Source organism: Carlito syrichta, unplaced genomic scaffold (genome assembly GCF_000164805.1).
Source record: "Carlito syrichta isolate Samal-C Ts95f unplaced genomic scaffold, Tarsius_syrichta-2.0.1 Scaffold91562, whole genome shotgun sequence".
In the NCBI taxonomy this organism is placed as follows: domain Eukaryota; kingdom Metazoa; phylum Chordata; class Mammalia; order Primates; family Tarsiidae; genus Carlito; species Carlito syrichta.
This window is the reverse complement of record NW_007035658.1, coordinates 729,252-755,209: the sequence shown is the minus strand read 5'-3', so window position 1 is coordinate 755,209 and position 25,958 is coordinate 729,252. Positions and strand designations below refer to the sequence as shown.

At 49.1% G+C, this 25,958-nt stretch overlaps 1 protein-coding gene across 1 annotated transcript in view; it reads right to left on the bottom strand.

Annotated features, from left to right (window-relative positions):
• PLA2G4E (phospholipase A2 group IVE) overlaps positions 1-25,958 on the bottom strand; it is a 55,902-nt gene that overhangs the window by 4,400 nt on the left and 25,544 nt on the right. The window contains exons 2-7 of the mRNA XM_008059468.2: positions 14,727-14,799; positions 8,287-8,423; positions 6,546-6,677; positions 5,495-5,535; positions 1,798-1,840; positions 889-952 (exon numbers count right to left, since the gene is read on the bottom strand). Coding sequence (XP_008057659.1) covers positions 889-952; positions 1,798-1,840; positions 5,495-5,535; positions 6,546-6,677; positions 8,287-8,423; positions 14,727-14,799 — 490 coding nt within the window. The remainder of the gene's footprint in view (positions 1-888; positions 953-1,797; positions 1,841-5,494; positions 5,536-6,545; positions 6,678-8,286; positions 8,424-14,726; positions 14,800-25,958) is intronic.

Below are 25,958 nucleotides of genomic sequence, written 5' to 3'. Positions count from 1 at the left end.
TCCCAGAGATTCTCATTCTGTAGGGCAGGGCAGGGCCTAGCAATCTACATTTCAACAAGGCTTGTGAGTGATGCTGACAAATGTGGTCCCCAGAAAATCCTTTGAGATGCTGACAGAGTCCTCAAGACTAGTCCTCTTTGGTTCTGCTTTGCCAGAAGATCCCCCCAAATCATCTGCCCACTGAAGAGAAAGTAGGCCCTCAGCATACTGGCAGTTGGTGGGGTAGAAGCTTCTTTCTCTTTCTCTGCCTCCTCCAGTGTCTACGGGGCCACACTGCTCTCTCCTCTTGGACAAGGCTGGAGGTCTTGAGGCATGCCTGAGCCCACATGCCTTACCACACCTCCCTCTTCCTTGTTGTAGGAGACATATTGCATGTTGTATCCATTGTATGGATACAATGGGATAGAGTAGGGAGAAGGAGGTCTAGACCTCTGCTAGCTACAAAGTACTAGGACTCTCTCTGAATTATGATCTGGCTAGAGGAAGGGCAAAGCTAGAAGGGTCCTGAGTCTTGTCAGTGCCCACCCACACCCGGTGCTGACCACCTCACTGACCCAGGCAACCTGAGGTCCTGGCAGGACATGGCACACAGATGGGTGTGTACAGAAGGGATAGCACTGGGACCTCAGGCCCAGGACACTTATCAAGTCTGGGAACTCCAAGAGCTACATGGGGGCCTAGGAGAGAGAACATATCCTTTACAGAGTATGCTGGGGAGGCCAGGAATCATGACCCCTGAGTTTGAGATGATCCTGAGGTATTTCGGCCAAGCTTTTGGACCCCTGAGCCCAGGGAAGCCCAGGATCAGGCTGAATCTGATGTCAACAGGGTTTGGAAGCAGCACTCCACCTCCCCATCCCAGAAAGCAGAAGAGGTAAACCAGCTCACTTTTCTCACTCTTCCTCTGCCTCCTGGATCTTGCATGAACCTCGAGGCAGGAGGCTTGTCGAGACTGTAAAAAGCAAGGGAGAGTCACTGAGAGTCTGAACACCGGCCACCTCCCAGCTCTTCCAAGCTGAAGAGAGAAGATGAAGGATATAAGGATAAATTCAGCATTGGTCTGACTTTGGGCTGACACCAGGGAACCAGGGTTGTGTTGACTACATCTTTTGAACCCAGTCAAGGTCTGTCATCTCACTCAGAGATAGGGTATTTGAAAATAAGACTGTCCTCGGATGTCTGGATGCACGATCACAGTTTACGAGGGGTCACGTTCTCAGTTGCAGGTCAGGGATCTGACCTGAGGGAACGTTCAGCTCTGGGCTTTGAATGTGAGAGCTTCCAATAAAACAGGCTTGTTAAGGAGCAGAGGCAGTTCACATTCCTCTGCTACAGATTCCCAAAGACTCTTCTTGTTGAGGGAGAGGTATACTTGAACTCTGGGGAACTGGATGCATTTAATTAAAATAGTTGTACCAACTGAATTATGCTGAAATATCAGCTGACTTATGAAAAAAATTTAATACTGAAATAGTGCTTGCAGAGGTATTGGGGTAGTGAGGGCCAGGGCCAGGACTGAGTCTGGGAGGAGGTTGCCCTTTAATGGGTCCTTTTATTGAGGAGGTTCTCAAAAGGAGGGGTTATCTCTGTGGGATATGGTGTGCTGGACCAGGTAATGTCCCAGCTATCTCCTGTCTGCACCCCATTTGGCTGGCCTCATTTAGGCTGACTCCCACCGGACTCAGGACAGGACAAGGAACCAAGCTGGGCCTAGAGTTTTCTCCCTTGGTTCTGTTCCCCTGAGAGCAGCAGGCAGATGTGGCCTCTGGAGCTATGGGATCCCAGAAGGACAATTACCACCAGCACGCCATTGGTGATGAGGGTCTCAGGTGGAGAAGGGCTGAAAAACAAAGTGAGAACTCCCGGTCAGTTCTATCATTCTTGACTGATTTATCATAAAGGTAACAAAGGGTTTAAATAGGGTCAGTGACAAAATAGTAGCGGCTTCTTGGTTCTCATGAAAAATATTGGCTTAAGTAACCTTAATTTGTAGGTTGTCAAGGGGGAAACTGAGATACTGAAAGAGAATGTCTAGGGGAAAAAAATTATAGGTTAGAGGAAATAGAAGAGTTTCATTTAAAAAAAAATCTAGCCGGGCTCGGTGGCTCAGCCTGTAATCCCGCGCCTTTGGGAGGCTGAGGTGAGTGAATTGACTGAACCCGCGGGTTTGAGACCCGCCTGGGCAGCGAGACCTCATCTCTACAATAAATAAAAAAATCAGCTGGGAATGGTAACACATGCCTGTAATTCCGGCTACTCGGAAGGCTGAGGCTGAAGGATCACTGGAGCCCAGCAGGTGAGGCTGCGGTGGCCAGGAGCGGCCACTGCACTCCAGTCTGGGTGACAGAGTGAGACTCCAACTCAAAATAAATAAATAAATAAAAAATCTTAGAAAATGCAGGAGACACCCTTATGGAAATTGGAACTGGCAACCAATTCCTATTTAGATTCTTAAATGCCATACCTTAAGAAATAAGACAGACAGCTGGGCTCATTGGCTCAGCCTGTAATCCCGCGCTTTGGGCAGCTGAGGTGAGTGGATTACCTGAGCCTGTGGGTTCGCGACCCGCCTGGACAACTTGGCGAGACCTCATCTCTACAATAAATCAAAAAAACTAGCCAGGCGTGGTAGCACGCGCCTGTAATTCCAGCTACTTGGAAGGCTGAGGTGGAAGGATTGCCGGAGCCCAGCAGGTCGAGGCTGCGGTGACCGGGAGCGGCCACTGCACTCCAGTCTGGGCGACAGAGTGAGACTTCAACTCAAAAAAAAAAAAAAAAAAAAGAAATAAGATAGACAAGTGGAATCTCATCCAACTGACCAGTTTTTGCAAAGCAAAAGAAACTGTCAAAAGAGCAGGGAGACAGCCCACAGAATGGGAAAAAATACTTGCCAACTGTATATCTGACAAAGGCCTAACATCTAGGATCTACAAGGAACTCAAATGTGCAGAAAGGAAAAAAACAAACAGCCCCATTTGAAAGTGGACAAAAGACATGAATAGACACTTTTCAAAAGAAGATATACAGGCAGCCAACAGACACATGAAAAAGTGCTCAGCTAGGCTCGGTGGCTCAGCCTGTAATCCCGCGCCTTTGGGAGGCTAAGGTGAGTGATTGCCTGAGCCCGCGGGTTCGAGACCCGCCTGGGCAGCAAGACCTCATCTCTACAATAAATAAAAAAATCAGCCGGGCATGGTAGCGCATGCCTGTAATTCCGGCTACTTGGAAAGCTGAGGCAGAAGGATCGCCGGAGCCCAGCAGGTCGAGACTGCGGTGGCCGGGAGTGGCCACTGCACTCCAGTCTGGGCAGCAGAGTGAGACTCCAACTCAAAAATAAGAAAAAAGAAAAAGTGCTCAACCTCACTCATCATCAGAGAAATGCAAAACCATATTGAAATACCACCTAACCCTAGTAAGAATGGCCATCATTAATCAAACAACAACAACAGATGCTGGCGAGGATGTGGAGAAAAAGGAATGCTTCTACATTGTTCATGGGAATGCAAATTAGTGCAACCTCTTTGGAAGACAGTGTGGCGATTTCTGAAAGAACTAGAAATTGACTTTCCATATGACCCAGTAATTCCCCTATTGGGAGTATATCTGGAGGAAATAAAATCATTCTGCAAAAAAGATACCTGCATAGGTATGTTTGTTGCAGTTCTATTCACAATAGCAAAAACATGGAACCAACCATGTTGCCCATCGAAGCTGGACTGGATAAAAAAAAAAAATGTGGTACATATACACAATGAAATATTATTCAGCCATAAAGAAGGACAAACATATGGACTTTGCAGCAACTTGGATGGATTTAGAGTTGATCATACTCAGTGATTTATTACAGAAACCAAGAACAAAGTACCACGTTTTCACTCATAAGTGGACCTCGAACAATTATTATAATATTATAAGAAAGGGATTGGCAGTTGAGGGAAACTGCTAGGGGAGGGAGGGGCATACCTCACCAACAAGAGTAGCTACATAATCAATGTTTGTATGCCTAACCCTGAGTTGTACCCCACATCTTTATAATAATAATAAAAAAAAGGATAATTGTTCTTTATGTGCAACCAGATGCAATTGCATGGAGTTAGAAGGATGAACAGGTTGAAAGAGATTGCTGCCACCTACCAGCCTAAGCACACATAAACAGTTCTGGCTGTGAAAATAACCTATTCTGTGCCTTATTCATTTATTTGTTTGTTTTGTGTATGGATGGATGGATCTTGCTATGCTGCCCAGGATGAACTTGAACTCCTGGCCACAGCCTCCCAAATTGCTAGGATTTCAAGCATGAGTCTCTGCACCCAGCTCTGTGCTTTAATTAATTTGTACCAGAAAGGTTCCTGGTGAATGTCAGATGTCCTTGTGCCGTAAAATAAAAAGTATAAGCCTCCAAGTTTACAATGAGCCTAGGAGAGTCCAGAGCCTGCCTCGTCAAAATTAAGCCCCAGATGACTGTGTCTTCAGATCAACTTTCATTACCATGCTTGACAGAGTTCATTTTGTAAGCCACTTTCTAACTCAGCCAGTAAGTTTTTCCTTCCTCTGAAAGTCCTGTCAAACCAAGAACTGGAGGGAAGAGCTTCAATTTTCTTCAATACGCGTAAAAGTTGATTTTAATTTGCCAATCAGTTGTTGATGGGAAATAAGTTCCCTCAAATAGTTCCAAGCTCCCATAGGCAGAGGATTCTCTGAGTGGTGGGTGACAAGCCCTCTTGTCTTATTTCAGACTTCTCATCCTCCCAGGCTCATATAAGTACTGGGGGGGGGCTCAGCCCTGGCAGGTGAAGAAGAGGGAGGAGCGAGAAGCAGCCTGCCCAAGCACAGGGCGCTCTGCCCATCCTGGGGCGGGGCTTATGCCCTCCCTCACTGCCTCTTTCCTTCTTTCTTCCTTCTCTCTTTGTCCTCTTCTTCCAGTCCTCCAGCTCAGTGAGTTCCCAGCATAGTCGTACCTCCAGGACTCTGGGTCATTTTCCCAATTGAAAATGATTGGAAACAACTCTACAGGTTAGGCCTGAGCCTACTTGTTTCCAGATTTGGCTGCAGAGCTCTAATGCGCTCTGCTTTAGACCAAGGTTTGAGGGTGCTTGTTCTAACAGCTCTAGTCAAGGAGGAGAACTCTTGGTCCTGACCTCTTTCTTATCTGGGCCTCAACAAGGTCCCCATTACTACAGTGGCAGGAATTCTGCCTAGAGGAATTCCGCCTAGAGGCCACCCTCAAGAATGCAGAAGGACTGAGGCAGAGTACTAGATCTTTACAGCAGTGCTGACGTCAGTAGAACTGGACGAGTAGGGGTGGAGCCCAGGCACCTGCACTATTTAGAAGCTCCCATGATTCTGATGCAGTGTGAGTCCAGGGTTGGCGCCAGGAGTAGGGCTGGAAGAGGGGAAGATGGCAAAAAGGCTGATCGGACTCTGAAATGCTCATGCCCAGAAGCCACTTGCTGGTCAGGACCTTGGTGGACCTGGGCACCGGGCACCTACTTACCTCTCCTCCAGCAGGAACTCCACCTCCAGTTCTTCCATGCCCTGGCGGGGGAAGGAAGGGAAGGCAGCTGTGAGCCATGTCTGCATGTCTCTGCTGACCAGAACTCTCTGCTGCCCCCAGGGTTTCCCATGAACCTGCCCCTACGGCTTCCCTGCAGTCATGGAGTGCTCTTGTGTTCCCCTTTGCCTTTCTCTGTCAAGTCTCTGACATTAGGAATATCACTGAATACCCAGGGGAAATCAGGATGTGGAGTTGACCTCTGGCCCCAGCACTTGAATTCCTCTGCCCAGAGCATTTCCTTTTTGTTACTACCCCCAGCTACCAGCTACCCATTGCTCTCCTGCCTTCTCAAGGGGTTCAGTGCCTGTGGCAAGGGAGACTGAGATATTGTCTCCAGAAAACTCACCCATGAGTGGTGAGAGAAGCAGGTTGGGACCCCTTCCCTCACCTCTTCCTTTGCACCTTCGTAACCTGAGGCAAGCCAGGACCTCACTGAACCTCAGTTTCCCCACTGGAGTGTAAGCTAGGTGAGGACAGGGATGCTAGTTCCTGAGGCAACCCAGGGCCTAGAACAGTGCCTGGCATCTCACAGCTATTCGAGTATCTGTTGCATGATCGAATCTATAGCATCTTGGTCCTCTCCAGCTCTGATTTTCTCTGATTTGCAGCTTTGCCCACCTTTACCCTCATCCTACAAAGAGAACTTTGAGGAAAGAAAAGGCCAGGAGGGAACCAATACTCACTACATCACCATTTTGTACCACAAACACTGCTAGGTGCCTTAATTATGTTTCCTCATTTCAGCCTCACAACAACCCTGTGTGGTAGGTATTATTATGCCATTGTATAAGTGAGAAAATAGAAACTCGGATCAGCTGAGTAATTTTCATGGAGTCACACAATAAGTGCTAGTGCTGGGATTTGAACCAGCGGCATCAATTTTTCTCAACTTGGCTGTGTACAGAAAGAGGAATCTGTGGAATGGCATCATGGGAATAACCAGCAGCTCCTCATGGGGCAAGAGGCCGAGGGCCTGGGCCCCTGTACCCACCTCTGGGTTGAGTGGAAACTTCACATGGGTTTTCTTTCGGAAGCAGAGCTTGGTGAGGTCGTAGAGAACTGTTAAGAGATGGTCATCTGGTGTCAATGTGTCTTCATCACAGACACTCAGCTCTAGCACATTCTAGAGGAGAAGGAAGGGTGCAAATCTGGTTACTATGGCTGTACTGACCCACTCCCAGGAAGAGGGACCTGACCTCAGACCTAGCAAGGAGGTAAGTCTGAGAAATGAGAGACAGCACAGAGATCCCTGCTCAGGAGTGAGAGACATTTGTAGAGAAAAGAATTAAGGAAAGAGTCTATTCTCTCCTTTCCAACTCTCTGAACCCTTGCTGCCCCTCTGCTTTCACTCTCCTGCTGGAGAATTTTACCCTTTTACAAGCTTGCCTGAAGCCTATGACGTGTAGAAGGATTTCATTTCACCTGGAGGGAAGGATGGAAGGGGCAGAGCAAGCAAGACTCCTGCTAAGATACAGAATATGTCCAGCATTGGGCCTCTGGGAGCTGGAGACAGATCCTAGATGCCAGAAAATCCAGCTCCAGGAAGCTAATATTTTAACACTCCAGGGGAGTGATGTGGCAAAGATTGTAGGGGTTCTCATAATCAGTGGGATTGTGGTGAAGTGTGTGAACTCATCCTTTGACTCATTAGCCCCTAATGAGGACTCATGGATGGTCCCAAAGCAGCATGTCAAGAGTAACGCAGCAATCCTATCATCTGGCTGAATTCTGAGGTCAGTGGTCTCAGGTGACTTGAACTAGTCTCTGATGTGCCTTTTTCCAAGGGTTTGCCTCTTGCTTCCCTATTTAGTGGACACAAGGTGGTTCTGGGGCTTACCAACTGGATGGAATCTATTGACACTGTAATTACTAGAAACAATATGTCCCAGAACCAATCCAGCAACCCCACAACCCAAAGGAAGCCCAAATTCTGATTTCAAGATGGCTAAAATCCTCCTCTTTTACCAAACTCATGCATATGATAGAAAAGGTATTTTAAAAATAATAAGTATAAAGCCCCCTCGCCACTTTTTTTTTAAAAAAGGTCTCGTCATGAAGCAAACATGGAGAGGCATCCCTAAGATATGAAAGCAGCAAGTTGGAGCTGTCAAGTCTCAAGTGCCTCAAGATGGGTTGATGCTTCTATGATGAGGCCAAATTTGTCTGAAGGGTTCTCTGTTGAGGTTGTCACGAGTCAGCATGCTCAAGGGAGAATTCTCACACAAGTTGTGATAATTCTCCCACAAAATGTGAACTCAACTTAGAGTCACCATGTAACTGAAGAAGACAAACCATAAAAAAAAAAAAAATGAAAGAACAAGAAAATAGAAATAACAAAGAAACATGAAAAGGATTTAAAAGAGAGAAGACCCTCTGGTTAGAATTAGACTGGCCTTGGACCTAGTGAGTAGAATGGCTCTCTGTTTGGAGCATGCTCTGAAAGGTACTGGAAATAGTCTGTTTTGGGGTGAGAGACACCCAGTTCCAGTAACAATTAGATAGGAGGACAAGAGAGACCACAAAGAAGATAGTTACATAAATAGATTCAGAAACAAACATGAGACGGGCAGAAGGAAGTAGTGTATGAGTGGGAAGACAGGTAGGTAGGACAAGACGTAGGTAGAAAAAATAAATAAATAGGAATGAAAACACATAAACAATAAAAGAACAAGTAGGCAAGAGGGGAAGAGAAATGCAGTGAGTGCCAACAGGTGCAGTCCTTCATGTCTCACCTTCACTTGGCTCTGGATCTGGAAGTTGAAGCTTTCATTCCACTCTGGGTTTGGGCAGTTGGAGATGGTCCTAGTCCTCAGCTTCTTCTGAGAAGCAGTGGGTAGCCAGAGGCTCACAAAGCAGTCTGTCTGGCTCACTGTCCAAGAAAGACAAGGGCGAAAGGTAAGGGTGAGGAACCAACCCGGATTCAGAGAGAAGACAGCGTGGAGTCTAAAGGGAGCCCCAGGCAAGTCTCTTCCAGAGCCAGGCCTCATCTCAGCTCCAGGTCCTCTACTGTCTCTCCAGAGACCTTTGTCCCAGAACAACGAGAAGGTCAGACTGTAAGCTTTAGGTTTCACAGGGAAGGATTCAGACCCAACTGGCCATTCTCATGGACATAGAAGTCCTCTGGCTCTCATAAGAAGCACCCTAGTCTCTGAGCAAACGTTTATCTACTGGTTTGGAACAAGGTATGTCCACACAGTTTTCCCCCTGCCAGTGGGAGATCTGGAAGACCAGCCTCAAAGGATCCAGTTTACTTCTTGCTTACCCGAGGGCACCAGGAAAACCAAAGTGGAGCAAGCTTTCCCTCTGGGTTGTGAAGAAGTAAGGATGAGAAGGAACACAGTGTGTGCTGTGAGTCAGCCAAGAAGGGCCCCAGTGGGAAAGAGCTTAGGTAGAACAAGCTGTTCAGGAGGCTCTAGGAGGAGGGGCTGCTATCTCCATGTGGCTTAGTGCTTCCACAGCACCCAGCCAGGCTCTTCATACCCATCCTGATCTCCAGCAAGAGGCTTATGACCCAAGAAACCCTCACATCTGTGGCCAAGTGCTTTTTAAGAATTCTGAGGATAGGCTCGGTGGCTCAACCTGTAATCCCAGCATTTTGGGAGGCTGAGGCGAATGGATTGCCTGAACCCATGGGTTCAGGACAACCCAGGCAACTTGGCGAGACTTCATCTTTACAATAAATAAAAAATTAGCCAGGTGTGGTAGCTCGTACCTGTAGTTCCAGCTACTTGGAAGGCTGAGGTAGAAGGATTGCCTGAGGCCAGCAGGTCAATGCTGGGGTGGCTGTGAGTGTGCCACTGCACTCCAACCTGGGCAACATAATAAGACTCCAACTCAAAAAAAAAAAAAAAAAAAAGAATGAACAACCCAAGTATGATGTTGCTGAATGTGCTCTGGAGAAGGGCCAAGGCTTTGACCCCACGGGCTCTCTCCTATGGAGGAAGGCCTCCTAAATCTTCTGCTTGGAGTAGTAGAAGAGATAGGGTGAAAAATAGCAGCCAGCCTCGCTCCCTGCTTCATTCTACATGGAAAGCAGGAGGGAGAGGTGCCATGACTGCCTTTGCCACTCTCCTGGTAACCTGCTGGGTTAAATCCCTGGGTATGCTTTTGACACATAGAAAATAGTAAAAATCAATACAGTTTCCAATGTCAGAGAATCTTCTAGATGGTTAGGCTGGTGTGAGGATGAACTATTAGCAACTATTATTAATTATTAATAGTTGCTGATGAAAATGGAACCAGGGCTGTCCCCCCTGGAACTTAGTCCTATGTTGACGCCACACTTAACCCTTTCTCAGCCTCAGTAGCCTTGGTTTGCCTCATAAGCGATACTGGCTTCTGATTTCATCCCTGAAGTATAGTTAATCTGTGAGGGCTCACCATTTAGTGAATTGGAACTCACAGCCCTCTTCCCACTGAAAAAAGATGAGATGATGCTATCCTTTAAAAGTCATGATGATCACTTAATCCAGATGAGAAGAATTACCAAAATCCCACAGAATCAGAAGAAAAGGATGATCTCATCACCCCCCGCCCGTCACCTCCGTGCCCAACCTACTCCTCATAATCACTCAGGTGTCCAGGCTGGAAACCAAGTGGCATCCTTGACTCTCATATTTAATTGATTTAACCCTTTTTATCCCTCCAGTCCGCCCACTTCTCATCTACTCTGCCGCTGCCTCAGTACAGGCCACCATTATCTCTGGGGTCACTTCCCAGCTGGGCTCCCTGCCTCCTGTCTTGTCCCACTCTAGTCTTTTCTCCCAAGAGTGGCCAAAGGGAGCTTTTTAGATGTGACCAAATCACTCCCCAGTTGAAGATCCTTTAGCGGCTAGCATCTGCCCTCAGAAGGGAGCAGTCCCAACCACGACCCCAGCCTCATCCTCATCTTTCCACCTTCCCTAACACCCTACCCCTGCTTCTGTGCACTCATCATACATATATCATACACATATGCACGTACACACACACACACACACACCACTCTAGACTCCAGCCAAGCATAATCACTCTTAGGTCTCAAAAAGATGCCATACTGCCTTGTCTTTAGGTCTTTGCACATTCTGTTCTTTCTGCCTGGAGCACAGTTCTCTTCTACTTTCATCCACCCTTCTGGCTAGCCTCTTCAGGTTTCAGAAGGAACCTCCTCTGGAAGCCTTACCTCAGTGCCCACGTCTGGGCCTGGTAAACCCAGTCCAGACCTACAGGCACACACTACCATGCCTGGCTAATTTTTTGATTTATTGTAGAGATGAGGTCTCGCCAAGTTGCCCAGGCTGTTCTCGAACCCGTGGGCTCAGGCAATCCTCTTATCTTGGCCTCCCAAAGTGCTGGGATGACAGGCTTGTTCCTTTCCTGGTAGAGCACCCCTACACTGCATTGCACCAGCAAGTTGACTTGTCAGTCTCCATCACACTGTGAACACTGAGAAGGCCAGGAGATCGTGTATCTCTAGTCTATGGGACACAGTAGGCACTCACTAGATATTTGTTGAATGAATGAATGAATGAATGAATGGAAAACCCAACTTACTGCTCTAGGACCATATCAGTACCCAAGAAATTCTGGGCTGCATCACTGCAGACACAGGTGAGCAGGTCAGCATGTCTCATTGCTCAGCCAATAGGAAGCCTCACTCGGCCCTCTTGGACCCCTTCTTTGGCTTTTCCTTGACATTGGCCCCTCCTCCTGGGCCTGAAATCTATCCCTCAGGTCTGCCTCCTATGCACCAGGAGCCTGCGGGATGATGGACCTTCCCAAAGGCCCTTCCCCTCTAAAATGATTTTCCTATCATTGACCTATGTCTAAAATTCTCCCATTAAATCCATTAAATAAAATCTCAGTATTTTTGGCTTAAGGCTTCAATCTCGAAGATAAAAATATTCCTGGGCCAGGCATGGTGGCTCAAGCCTATAATCCCAGCACTTTGGGAGGCCGAGGTAAGAGGATTGCCTGAGCCCATAGGTTCGAGAACAGCCTGGGCAACTTGGCGAGACCTCATCTCTACAATAAATCAAAAAATTAGCCAGGCATGGGAGTGCGTGCCTGTAGGTCCAGCTACTTGGAAGGCTGAGGTGGAAGAATCACCTGAGCCCAGCAGGTTGTTGCTGGGGTGGCCTTGAGCATGCCACTGCACTCCAGCCTGGGCAACAGAGTGAGACTCTGACTCAAAAAATAAATAAATAAATAAATTCCTGAATGAGTCAAGACTATCAGACACCCGCATTCCAAGCACGAGTTTATTTTTCAGATCTTTTGCAGAGAGCTGTTTCCTCTGTCCCTTTACCCCCCACCAAATGTTGGGAAGAAGAGTGCTGCCCCAGGAAAGAGTGATTCTGGTGGAGGGGACGATGATGGAAAAAGGTCAGCAGCGCCCAGATGACAATCTGGGGTAGGCACCTACGGCTGACTGTAAGGAGAGTGACCATCCTGTTGGCAATAAAGGATGGTTAAGCAAGGGTGACCCAATTCTGAGAATTTCATGGACTACTGGGGATTTCCTAGGCATAGACAGGCTCTAAGCCTTGTTCCTCATGGAGTGACAGAGGACTTGGTCATCCAAATGACATGTGTCCTTTCCTGAAATGTGGGTGTCAAAGATGACTCAGTTATCTCTACAGATTATTCAGACCATTGTCTCCCTAACCTCTGGAGAAGACACCTGCCTGACACACCTTGGGGTGCTGGTTTGGGTTTTCATTTGTCTTCCCAAGAGGAATAAAAACTCCTGACCAGCTGGGAGGTTTGTGGGCCCCATTGTGTCTCAGTCCTGGCCCAGGGCTCTTTTAGTTATTAACAAGGTGGCGATTCCTAGAGCTCTGTGTGTTCACTGCCATTCAGCCTTTTTTGGAATCTTAGAAAACTCAGGCACAGGTTACAAGACTAAATCAGAGATCTGTTCATCTTGGATTCAAACTAGAAGGGAATGATTGGGGCAAGAATTACCCAGCACCTGAAAGGCATTGAGATCGTCTTAACCTAACCCATGAAGTTCACACATGACGTTTTTCAGGGAAAATGAGGAAAACAAGCAATGAGAGAAGTTCCCAAAGAGTTCTGGGTATCTCCAAAAGGCAGCCTGTATGCCCCAGGGGCATGTGAGGAAAAGAAGAAGAGGCTTATAGAGCCAGAATGCAGCCTGTTTCTCTGACTGTCTGCCCCCACCCTATACCCTGTCACCCTCTGTGACAGGTGTGGCAGGAAGAAGACAGAAGAAAGGGTCGTGGACAATGGAAGGTTTGAGTGTGTAGGCACAGGAATGTAGATGGAAGCGTGTGGCCAGGTGACTTGAAGGACTGGGATAGGCATGCCTCAAGAGGAGCTGGAGGAAGAAGGAGAATGCTGCTGTGGGCCTGAGGGAGCTGGGCTGTCCCGAGGAGTGGGTGAGCCCTGCCCAAGAGGGAGAAGTGGCAGAGTGACCCACTGTGGCATGGGCAAGAAAGGCAAGAGAGAAGGTCATGTTCTGGGCCCAGGGGACACTCCCTGGCTCCTCAGAGAGCTCACTGGTGGGCGGGGAAAGCACCAAAGAGTCTAAGGAGACGTCTCTGGCCCTCTGGTTGGCCACTGAGCAGACACAAGCCTGAACTGGATGCTTGTTGGAACTGCTCCCACTGGCTTGGGCTCTGGATGCCTCGCCTCCAGAGTCTCGGTCTGAATCCTGCTCGGTCCCTCGGCTGTCTCTGTGGATGAGGGCCTTCCACGTGCATCCCTCTATATTTATCCCTCCATACTCATCCCTGCATTGCAGCAACAGCTTCCTAGCAAGTTCCCAGCCTCTCCACTCTTGTGCTCTGGCACAATCTACTGGTAAGCCCTCAGGAAATCGTGTGTCCCTTTCTCATTAACTCAGGCACCCTGTCACTCTGAAGGCATTGGATCCCTCCTCTGCCTGGCTTCCTGGTTCTTCATATCTGACCCTAGCCTCCATCTCCCAGCTTGTCCCTTTTCTGGCTGGTCTAGTCTCTGGCCAGTTCTCCAGACCTGGGATCAAACACTACTTCCTCCTTAGGATCACTAGCCCTTATCAACAAAATGGGCCTCTCAGAACTACCCCTCAGGCTGTTGGGAGGAGCAGGCAGTGTTTGGACACCTGGGCCCAGGCAGGTGCTCTGGGGGCATGACTCTCTTCCCTTAGGAAGGCCTTCCCGCCCTCACCCCCATCAGACTCCTCAGGCCTCTGGCTGGTCATATCCTGCCCTTCTCAGATGCAGCCTTTCTTGACCACTCCCAACCTTCAGTGTCCTCCTATGCCTCTAAATTCTGTGGCGACAAAATTAAAATGCCATCTTCTATTATTCTATAACTTCTCTGGACATGGATGCCTCCCCTTGTTAAAATGTACCTCCTGTCTCATGGCTCTGTGACTTCTCTGCCCCTCTCAGCCCTCCCTAGCCTTTGGGGGAATCCCTGTGGCCTTTGAGCTATTCCCAGGTGGTCACCAGTGAGTAGGGACACCTCCCAGCTGTGGGGCCTGGACACAGAGCTTTTTCCTCCCTGAGGGCCAACTTCCCCTCTGGGTGGGGCGGCATGGGGAGGGCATTTGGTTCTTTGGTTCTCCTGATCTTGAAATGCCACCCAAAGGCAGGTGTGGGATAGAAACTGTTCACTCAGATGCCTTCATTGGTCCCTGTGGCCTGGGAATGCAGCAGGCATCAGGATGAACGGGGAGTTAGGGCCACTAGAAAACAACACTACACAAGCAGCCCTGGTAAGTCAAGCCATATCCATGGGCTGAACCGTGGACCTGGGTGTTGTGGGCTCTGACACGGGAGTTGGCTGGCAGCTGGCTCCACGATGGCTAAGTATCCCTCCTTCTACTGCACTCCTACCAGCCCTCGAACTCAGGGAGAACAAAGAGTTCCGCGTGGGAGAAGTTGGAGCTTCTGGAAATGGAGAGAGTGGGTGAACAGAGTTCTAGGACACAGGCACAGACTGCGGGGGCCAGTGGTGCTGAGGGAACAGCAACAGCCAGGGATCTGGAAGAGTGACAGGGACCCCAAAGTCTGAAATAAAACCTGAGCACAGAGCCCACACACACGCATGTATGCACACACATGCACGTATATACACCTGCTCACACAGAGACACACCTGACCGTTTTTCCAGCCAGGACCTCTCTCCATCCAGGCCCCACGGGCAGAGAGGAAGAAGGAAAGAGAGAGAGGACACTCACCTATATCAGCCTGCCGGACGTTTTTCATCCGGATGACCCTCACTGTCAGCAGGTGGCATGGAGACAGCCCCTCCTGTGGATTGAGAGGATAGTGAATTCACTCTTCAAGCATCATCCCGAGGTTGTTGCCCTAGAGAGACTTTCCCAACACGACCCCCTCCCCCGACCTGCCCACTTGCAGTACAGCAACTGCCATGCTGTATTGTTATTGTTTACTCAGGGATCTCTTCTCTCCAGCCTGGAAGAGTGGAAGGGCGTCCTGGGGTGTCTCCATTCTCCTTTATTGAAAACCTTTATTGGCCCTCCCTTCCTACCATCTCACACACAAGGCAACATTTCCCCTGCCCACCCAAGATGGCAGCTTACTCAGGTAGCAGGCACAGTGTGGCTGGAATGGGTGATGGACACTGATCATGCCCGGACAGCTACTCACATTGAGACCCCGTGCCAGGTGCTCATCTCCCCTCTCTCCTCTCATCTCCCCTCCTCCCTTCCCCCTCCCGTGTTTACGTAACTTCGGGCCAGGACATGTGCATCTCCTTTGCCCTTCAGGCCCCTTCCCCAGTGCATCCCCTCCCACCGCAGTGTTTCTGCCCCTCCCAGTAAACAGTCTGCCTCTCTCCTCTTTAGTGTTTCTTGCTAGAGATCCTGTGAAGTATTGGCTGGTCCATGAAGATCTCTCTCTCATGATGGCAAAAGCTCAGGTAATCCTGATTTGATGGCTGGTTCCTACTGAATGCCTCTGTGGGTGATGTTCTCCTCAGGGGATTGGGGCTCTGAGGTTTCCACCTCTCCCATAGAACCTTGCCCTAAGACTTGGGTGCAGAGTCCACTTGGTGAGGGTGCTCTTCCTTTTGTCCTGCTCCTCTTCGAGTTCAGATCACTTCCTGGACCTCCTAGCCCCCAGCCCCTCCCTCATCATCTCAAGTTCAACCACCTCAAGTAGCCTTCAAGTCCCAGCATTGGCCACAGTGCCGGGGGTAGTGAGAATGTCTCCTTAAGTCCCTGCCCACCCATCCACAGCCACCCCTACACTCTGTGTCACACATCAGCTGCCAATTCACTTTTGCCCCCCTCAGACCTATTACTTTCTGTCTCCCAGATGACCCGAAATCAACCCCACCAGCTTCTCTTTATCCCTCAGTTGCAAAGTGCCCCCGGATCATGTCTTCTGCCTACCTAGAGGTCCCAGTTTGTCCTCTACCGTTGCTCCTTGCCCAGGTGTTGAGCCTGTGGGAGCCATGCTCACTTCACCCCCTGTTCCTTCTGCCCATCTCTTCAATGACCTCTCTTCCAGAGCTTAGGGCCTATGTCCTCACCCCCACAATGTCCTGCCTCCATTGACCTTAGGGTGCCAAACTTCTGATTATTTTTCCAGATGGATTAACCATCTTCTCTCCATCTTTTGATTTTCAGGTATTATTTTTGAGCACCAACTGTGTGCCTGGCCCTATGCTAGATCCTAGGGCATCAGGGTGAGTACGAGGCTAAGGAGAAACAAAGGTTAAAGGCAATGACAGTCCGTGGCCTTGATGGGGAGAGCAGGTCAAACTAGCTACAGACACCCACTGCCTGGGCTTAGGTCCTCTCTTGGCTCCAGAAGCTTCCTCGCTGGACCCTGGAAGACTCTTCTGATCCCCAGGGGCCCAAGGTTGCTGAGGTGAGGGGTGTTTCTACTCTGAGCCAGCACACCCCGGAAGGGGGCAGCTTTGTGTCTGTGCTCTTCAGGTGTCCTGGCTGTTCTTTTCAGTTCGTGCCTCTCCTGTTTGAATTTCAGGACTTTAAGCCTTTTCCATGAGCGTTTACCCAGCCTTAGACGCATCTTCCTTACCACCCACTACCAGCCTGTGCCCACAGTAAATGCCATGGACTCCTCCCACCAACCAAATGTCTATATTATAGAAGTTTCTGAACTAGAAGCCTTGATGTGTCAGTCTGCACATTCCATTCCGTGTTGCTAGAACCATTTTATACCTTTCCAAAAGGATGCAATTCTTCTTTCTTGTAACTGTATTGAGGTTTGGGGGAAAACATAAAGTATTATGAAAAAAAGAGTCCCTAAAACCCCACCACTCAGAGACAATTATTTTGATGTCTGTCCTTCCAGTTCTTCCTGGAGCCTAATTTTAACAAGCAACAATAGAACTATGATTCTGGGACAGCCAGGTTCTTTATTCCCTAAGATAGACACGTCAGTCAATTTTAGAACCTCTCCTCCCCCTCCCCAACTGCTACCTCAAAATCAGAACACAAGTCAAACTCACAGTCAATTATGAATCTGAAGATTCCTTTAGTGAGATCAACTCTGAAATATGAATACTTTCATGGTCAAAACTTGCTCTGACAGCATTTGTTGTGTGCCTGCCACTTGGGCCAAAGGTCATGCTTTTCTTCTGGTTCTGGAAGTGTAACTGTGGGCTTTGGCCAGACCCCCAGCACAGTGGGCTCCTCACTTTTTACCTTCCACCTGGACATGACACATGTTCTGGTCTGTCCTGGTGAGGAGGCAGGGGTTGATTACCATCAGGAGAGCAATTTTGGCAAAACCTATAGGCCCATTGGCCCACTTTTTCAGAGGGCAACTATAATCCCAGTGGGGAGCTATGGAGGCCATGGCACAGGCAGGAGACCTGTCCTGGGAGATACTCCATTGCGTCTCAGGGCTCTGAACCCAGGGCCCATGGTCCTCTCGGCCATCACAGTTCTTCTGCCTCCAGCAGGGGATGTCTATGGGCCAGCCTGGCTCCTCCAGTGTCCACTTTAGAAGGAAAGAAGCAGCCATAGCTTTCCTCAGGACCTCACTCCAGGTCTTCTGCCTTGCAAGAAAAGGTCTCTCCTATTATCTAACCCCAGTACCTTCCAACGAGGTTGACCATTTCTTTCTACTCTGTCTAACTCAGCAACCATAACAGCAACATCAGCTACCATCTGTGGGGTGTCTGCCATATACCAGGTGCTGTAGACACTCTATTGTCTTGCTTGTTTCTTACAACCAACCCCAAGAAGTGGTTATTATTAGCCTCACTCTGCAGAAAACCAGAGAACCAGAGACTGAGTCTCAGCTAGAATCAGAGGAGTCCAATTCTGCTTCCCAAGCCTATGTTTATAGCCACTGCTACATGCTCAGCTTACTCAAGAGTAACCCTTGGCAACACGAAGACAAGCCTTGCTGGCCTTAACATCCTCTTCCTGGTCTTCTTCCCTTAAGATCAATTTTCCTGACAAATTCCTCTTCTTTTCACCACGAATTCCTCCAAAACTCCCCCCAAACCCCAGACTCTAACAACCCTCCACTGGTTGTGCTCTCCCTGGCTCCATTTCTACCCATACATCCTATGATCTTGCTCCCTTTTTAAACATCCAGAACATGTCAAAGCCATAAGGGTCCTTGGAGAAGTCCCCATTTTCTTTCTTTTTTTTGTTGGTGAAAAAGCAGGGTTTATTGAGAGGACACAAAAGCTTCCAGAGTGGGTTGCCCAAGAAGTTCCCAAGAAGGGGTTGCCCAAGAAGTTCCCATTTTCTAACAGCCACAGATTGCTCCTCTTGAGCCTCAGATCACACCTCCTAGCTCAGGAATTTCCAGGAAAGACCCAGTTTTCAGGAAACACACATTTTGCCCGCACAGAGATAGAGCCTGGAAGGGGTTTTGAGAAACACCTCAGAGGGGCCTTGCTGGGAGGAAGGCAGCAGGAATATGGGACTTAGATGCATTTCAGGAACCAGGTCTATGAAAAATGACTCTCTCGGATTAAAATGAGCACACATATTTTACTTCTGACACAATCTGCTCAATCCCCTGGCCCTCCCCATCTCCTGTTAGGGATGAGCAAAAATTCATGACCCCAGAGGCAGTTGGTCTCCAGTAGGAGGATGTAGTACAACAAAGCTCAGAGTCCACGACCCGGCAGATGGGAATAAAAGCCAGTGAGGTTAGGAACCTGAGTTTAGGAATTTGCTCCTGGTGTGGTTAGGGTCAGAATTTTAGGAACTTGGACAAGTCCTTCCCTGGAACAGGGTGCCCTGGCTATGACTAGGCATCAGGGTGGAAGTAAAAAATATTTAACAACAGGCAGAGCCAGGGCTTTGCCAGCTGGGCTGCAGCCCTGGAGTAAGGACAGGCATTCATCCTTCAGATCATGGGGGTGTAGAGAGGGCTCTGGACCAGGGAGCACCTAGGGGCTTGGAGCTTGAAGCAGAGACTGTTTGGCAAGCACACAGAGGCATATTTAGCCCCTTTAACAACCAGTCCAGTTGTGCCAGAGAGGACAGGCAGGACTGCAATGTTCTGGAAAGCCATGTGGAAAAAGGGCAGGTTGTAGACACACGTGTCCCCAGCCTCCTCCCTGGTCTTAGGCTCTGGGATTGATCCTGCCAGGACTCTACTTCCTTCTCATGACCTACTGGGGGACCTTGCCAGCTCACCTGGAAAAGAAGCAGCCCCTTTTCCAGATCTGGCTGTCACGCAATCCAGCGCTGCCCTCCCCACATCTAGTTTTATAGATGGGCGCCTTGGCAGGTGAGGGTGGAGAATAACACATATTCCTCTGCTCTGGTGGCCCAGGCTGTGGCTCGGCATTGTGTGTTTTGTGTCTGCTCTTACCTGACCCTCCAACCACCACTGGGGAAGGCTTTATCCAGGAGAGGCTGGGTTTGGAGAGATTACATCTCACACAGGCTCACACAGTCCAGAAGTGGCAGAGTAGGGACTCGGGTACAGGTCTCCCCACTCTGCCTGATGTCCAAGCCCAGCACACTCCATTCACCTGGAGGCTGGCTCTCACCACAAACTGACAGCCCCATCTTACAGCCCGAGCCAGGGCATGCACTAGATTAGTTAGTGGTGGAGGCAGGACTAAAACCCTCTGCTCCCAAGTCAGGGCCCTCCTGACACCCCAAGAATCTAGCACAAACCAGTCAAGACAATATTTCACTACAGAAGGGCTCCCTGGGTGGGAGTGGGGGGTGGGGGAGGTCTGATAATCATGTTTCAGAAGTGGTGGGTCTGATGTCCATCCCTGAGCCAGACATACCCTCACCAAACCATCCCACGAGGTCGGGGTGCCTGGAGAGAGAGGAAGACCAGCTCCCGGGGAGACTGTAGGAACTCCCCTCCCCAGGGCTTTTCAGGGCAGGCCCAGCAGGTGATGCCACCTTCTCCTCCCTAGAGAGCTGGGTGTAGCTCTCAGCTTCTTGCAACATTGGTCTCAGAGCTTAGACCAACCTGGTACTGTCATCCAGGATGCCTGAGCCCTTCCTAAAAGGAGACCATTGGGATGGGGACATTATGGGACCCCAGAACATGTCTCAGCCAGTCTGAGCAATATCCCAGGTTAGAAGTCACCCGGAAGGAGTCATTATGGCTTTTTATCACACAGGCCAAGTGAGTAGTAAAGGTAAGAAGTCCCAGCACTGAGTGACATGGCCTTCCGGGACCTGATGGGCAGGCACAGCTCATGGAGGGCTCCTGAAGTCACACTCTGTCTCCACTGTGTCACTATACCCTTCAAGGTAAGCTCTGTCACTTTTGTGGATAATCTCTCCTGGAAAGGCAGGAGCAAAAGCTGACCAGAGGCCCTTCTGGCACCCAAGTGCTGTGGGGAAGCCTGAGCACACCCCAGGAGACACTGTCTATCCTGGCCACCCTACAGTATGGAACTCCCTGGCTTGGGCTCCTTGGAGACTGAACAAGGTCTCCATCTCTCAGTCTCCAGGGACGAGACACTTTCAGAGCATCACCCATCTCATTTAATGACTTAGTGTGGAGTGGGAAGGGGTCCTGGGGAGGGTAAAGGGGAAGAAGTAAAGAGGAAGAAGTAAGGGTAAAGGGGAATGAGTAAAGGGGAAGAACAGCCGCCCCCCTCCCCAAGCCATTTATATGCCTACAGCGAACTGAAAGTTTGAGGTCATCTCCCTATTGCTTAGGTAGGAAAACGGGCCGAGTTGGTCTAGAGCCCTGACAACCTTATCCATGAACTCAGAGGTCTCCCTGTGAGGTTATGAGGAATCTGATGGACCCAGGAACCTTGACTGTAAACCCAGGTGGGCAGCCTTGCAACTGACGGCCACAGATTGGCAATACCACCAATTCTCACCATATACCACACACCACACACTCTCACAGGGTAGAAGTTTAGGATATTTGCAGGGTTTATTCCTACTTGCCACTAGGACAGGTCAAATGTGGATCCTCCCAGCAGTACTGAGTATTGTATTCCCCAGGTGCCAACCTGGCCCCAGGATGGCCCTAAGCCACTGCTTGGTACCTTGTATAGCTTGAGGGTACTGTCAGCTGGGCCATCCACCCAGGAGCCCTGGCCCTAAGTGGGCTAAACTGCTTCCCTCAGGTGTGAGGTAGAGGATGCCTGAGCTCAGCTTTCTGGGGGGGTTACAAGGCCCCAGCCCTCCCTGAAGCCTGTCTCCTGCCCTCAGCTCCCCGACCCTGCCTCTTGTCTCCTGGCCATGCCTCCCTGGCCCTCAGCCTCTGACCCTGTCACCACTTCCTCACCTTTAAGGCACAGGTGGCTGGGGGCCTGCCATCTTCTGCTTGGCATGAGTCTGGCACGTTGTGGGAGATCCAGGCGGGCATCTGCCTCTGGAGCATCGTGGCGGCTCTCCAGCTGAGTGGCAAGATCAGGAACTTATACTCTGACTCAGAGCTCCGCCCTCTGGGCCATCACTTGGCAGTGACTGGGATTGCCCTAGGAGTGGTTTGGGTGGGTAGGCAGATGGGATACCTGAGTCTAGGTCTCTCAGTATCAAGGGAACCGTGGATCTTCAGACCATGGAAATACAGGGACCAGCAGGGGCTCGGGCTCTTGGGGTCAGCAGTCAGCAGCTCCCTGCCACCCAGAACGACCAGGCCGTCCAAGGGCACAGGGGGTGGCAAGAAGAAGACACTGGACCCACATGACTATAGGATTAGCCCAGTCATGACTTGGGGAAGGCTCTATCTTTTTAGTTGATGGAGGTTGTGATTTATAGATGCCCCTCTGGAGAGATGGTGCCCTCCCTTCTAACCCCGCTTTAGTCCCATGGCTCAGTGCCCTAGGTGCTGTGGGCAGGGGCCTCAGGGGAGGCAGGGACCATGGCCAGGACTCCCTGAGTTAGAGAGCGAAGAAAGAAAATAATTGCCTGAATCCCTGATGAGAACAGAGTTAAGGGCAACTGCCCCCTGCCCTCCCTCCTGGGAGGCTGGGTGGAGAGAGGGTGTGCCTAGCCCCTGCCTGGTCTCAGGACAGCTTGGAGGATGTGCCCACCCCACCCAGATGATTCCTATCTCTGGCCTGGTGGCTCACTGTGGGCCTGACAAGGGTGACTTTGCCTGCTCAGCTGCCCAACTCTGTACACTGGGAGTTTCCTGTCTGAGCAATTGCCTGGGGCCTCACAACCGGCTTTTCTGGCCCATAGATAGAAGTAATTTTATGGAAATAAGGGTGAGATCTGAACACAGGACAGACTGGGTCCAGATGCAGGGATGGAACTGAACTGGCGGTATCCGTGCAACCTTTTTACATGGCTGGCCATCCAGAGCAGAGAGACTTTAGCCTGGTGCCCTCCCAGCTCCTTCTGACAGCCATCTAGCCCTCTGCCAGGGACACAGACCCCCTTAGCAGACTCCACAAGTTCAGTTTAATTCATGCACTTAGTAAGCACCTACTGTTTATATCCTACCAAGAGAGGAAATCCCCAGCTCAAAGTTGCTGACAGTCTGGCTGGGAAGCCAAACACACCCAACCTCTCAGAGGCTCAGAAGCTCAAGTCTCCCGGAAGGATCAATGTAAATCCTTCACATTTTTGAAGATGCGTAGATTACAGAGTTCTGTCATACAACTAAGATCTGGCTAGGGAACACAGAAAATGGAAAATGGATTCCAGCTAGGGAGAGAAAAAGTAGATCTGAAGAGGCTTCATAGAGGAAGTGGCATCTGAATTGGGCTTTAGAGGATGGGTAGGATTTCAATAGCTAGTGATAGGAGGGAAAGGCAGCCTAGGAGGAAGGAACAGCATGAATAAGGGCAGAGAGGCCAGAAAGCAGGGTATGCTTATGTATGCAACTGGTATCTGCGAAGTGAGTTGTGTGGGAGAAGATATGGGAGAGGGGTAGAGGGTGGGCACAGGAGTGGTAGAAGTTGGGCAAGGAGAAGAGACTTTGTGAAGGAACAAATCTGGAAAGGTGGATTAGGGCCCAGTAATCATGACTCCAAAAGGCCGCGCTTTGAATTTGGACTTATTCTCTAGGCCACGGGAGCCATTGATGGTTTTTGAGCGGGAGAGTGACATGATCAATGCTGAACTTCAAGAAGGCAAAGCTGATTGATGCTGAAGTAAAGTAGTGACTAGAGGTAATGTAGGAGCCATCTGGGATGGGGGCAATAGGGTGGGAAGTGAGAAAATGAAGAGAGAGTTGAGGCCAGAACAGTATGAGCTAAGTCCAAGAATCTCTGTGGCCACCCAACCCTCAGCACTACAATGTCCTGAAAGTCATGGGGTCCCACCTTTCTCCCCGTTCCTGCCACACTCCCACCCTTCCCAATCAAATAGGCTCAGGACAAGCCCCAAACACCAGGGCATTTCTCAAGACCTGGTATTTGGTCCTCTTCTCACTGAAGGAGCCCAGCCACAAAGTCCCACCCCACTCTGTCCATTCTAGGCCATGCAGGGAAAATTGAGGTCTCTAGCCCTTGTGTCTCCTCCCTGTCTATCAATGCCTTGAGAGCAGGGCCCCAATGTGCTCATTTTAGTTGAATTGAATCAAACTGAATAGGAGGCTAATGGGAGGTTGGGTGGAAGTTTCTTCCTCCACACCTTCCGAGGTGCCTCTGACCTAGGTGGGAGCCGGTGTAACCTCCAACTAAATGAACCAACCTACTAGGTATTTATTGGCATCCTGCTGTGTGCCCAGTTCTGTGCTGAACGCTCAGGTCAGGTCCGGAAGGAAGCAGCATAGAATTTATACTCTGGGGAAGGGAGAAGAAAGGGCTGAATTAAAGGGTAATTGTGCAGTGTGGACTCTATGTGGGGCAGAGGAGGAGCCGTGGACTCTGTGGGGAGGGTGGGAGTAGGCTGGGAAAGTGAGAAAGGCTTGTCAGGCAAAGAACAACATCCTCCCACCCCATGACAGAGTGAGGGCTGCCGTCACAGCATTCTTGGTACACACTGGCAGTACCAAGCCAAGTCCCTGAGCTCCCTGGCACACACACACACCAAAATGAAACGTTTTGCTGGTGTGGAAGAGGTGCAGCCAAAAACAGCAGAAGCACTAAAAGGCGTCACAAATGACAAGTTCAAAGACTGGTCTGAGCAGTGGGAAAAGCATCTCGATCGGTATATTGCCTCAAACAGAGAGTACCTTGAAGGTCACTAAAGTTTAAACATGTAAGAATAAATACACATTTTTTAATAAATTCAATTTTTGGGATTCTCTCCCAGTATATATGGAATCTTAGTATAAAATAAAGGAAGTATTTCCTTTTTTGAATCAAAGTCTCACTCTGTAGCCCAGGCTGGAGTGCAGTGGCATACTCATATCCACAGCAGCCTTGACCTGCTGGGCTCAGGGGAGCCTTCTGCCTCAGCCTTCCATGTAGCCAGAACTACAGGCACACGCCACCATGCCCGGCTAATATTTTTATTTATTGTAGAGATGAGGTCTTGCCAATTTGTCGAGGCTGGGCTTGAACCTGTGAGCTCAGGCAATCTTCTCACTTCGGCCTCCCAAAGTGCTAGGATTATAGGCATGAGCCATCATGCCTGGCCAGGAAGTATTTCAAATCAGTGGTGAAAGAATGACTATTCATTATTGGAGAAACTAAGCTTACCATTTGGAATGAGATCGAGTTAGATCCTGACTCCACAGCAACACAAAAATAAATTACGGAAACATTACACATCTAACCATTAAAGTGAAACTATGTGTAACTTAAAATGAAACATTAGAATATATTTACATAACATTGAGTGGAGCGGGATCTTCCTAAACAAGGTACAAAACCTAGATGCCAATAGGGAGATATTGCCAGATTTGAATATATAGAAATGTAGGACTTCAGGGAAGCAAAAGATGCCATGAGCACAGTTCTACCCCTAAAATATATCTCAGATTTCCTCATCTTAATAAATATTCACGGATAACAAAATCACTTTAAAAAATAATGGCGAAGAGGAAAGTCTTGTCCTGGAAGATCTTAAGATAAATTATGAACTATTCTGATAGAAAGAGTATGTTGTTGGCACAAGAACAGGACCAATGGGAACAAAACAAGAGGATCAGAGACAGGTCCTGCTATTCAAGGGAACTTAATACATGATGAAACTGGCACCACAAATTAAGAAAGAACAAACCAACAGATGACATAACAAAAGTGATTTACTACATAAAGCATCCTCATTTAATGTCACATAGACTATAAAAGATAAAAGCTGGACGTGGTGGCTCATGCTTGTAGTCCCAGCACTTTGGAAGACTGAGGCAGAAGGATCACTTGAGCCCAGGAGTTCAAGACTACTCTAGGCAACATAAAAAGACCTCGCCTCTATAAAAAAAAAAATTAGCCAGTTGTGGTGATGTGCATCTGTAGTCCTAGCTATTTGGGAGACTGAGGTGAAGGATCACTTGAACCCTGGAGTCAGAGGCTGTGGTGAGCCATGATCGTACCATTGCATTCCGTCCTGGGCAACAGAGTGAGACCCTAACTCAAAAATAAAAATAAAGATGATCAACACAGGGAAAACACAGGGAAATGCAAATTGGGGAAATACAAATGACCAGAAATGCAAACTAAAACAACAGCGAGATTTCTCCATAACTACTAAATTGGAAAACAGTGAGAAAGTTTAATAATGACAAATGTTGGTGAGGATGTGGGAACAGAGGCACATGCTGCTCCTCTGTGGAAGAGGAGGCTGATAAAGTCATTGAGGGCAACCTGTCACTACTTCAGCAAAGCAAAGATGTGCATACAGCAATCCCGGCTTGGGTATAGGAAGATGTGTATGCAGACATTCACTCCACATCACTTATGGTACCAGAAATTTGGAAGCAAACCATGTATCCACTACCGGGAGAGTCCACAGGAAAAGGTGAAGGGCATGCAACCTGGAGTGCAACACAGTTGCTCAAAGTAACAAATTAGAAGGATATACATGTAGTGGCATGAATGGATCTGGAAAACTCAGTGTTGGTAGGAAAAAGGTAGAAGACAGAAGCAAGCACATCCAATATATCTACAAAAA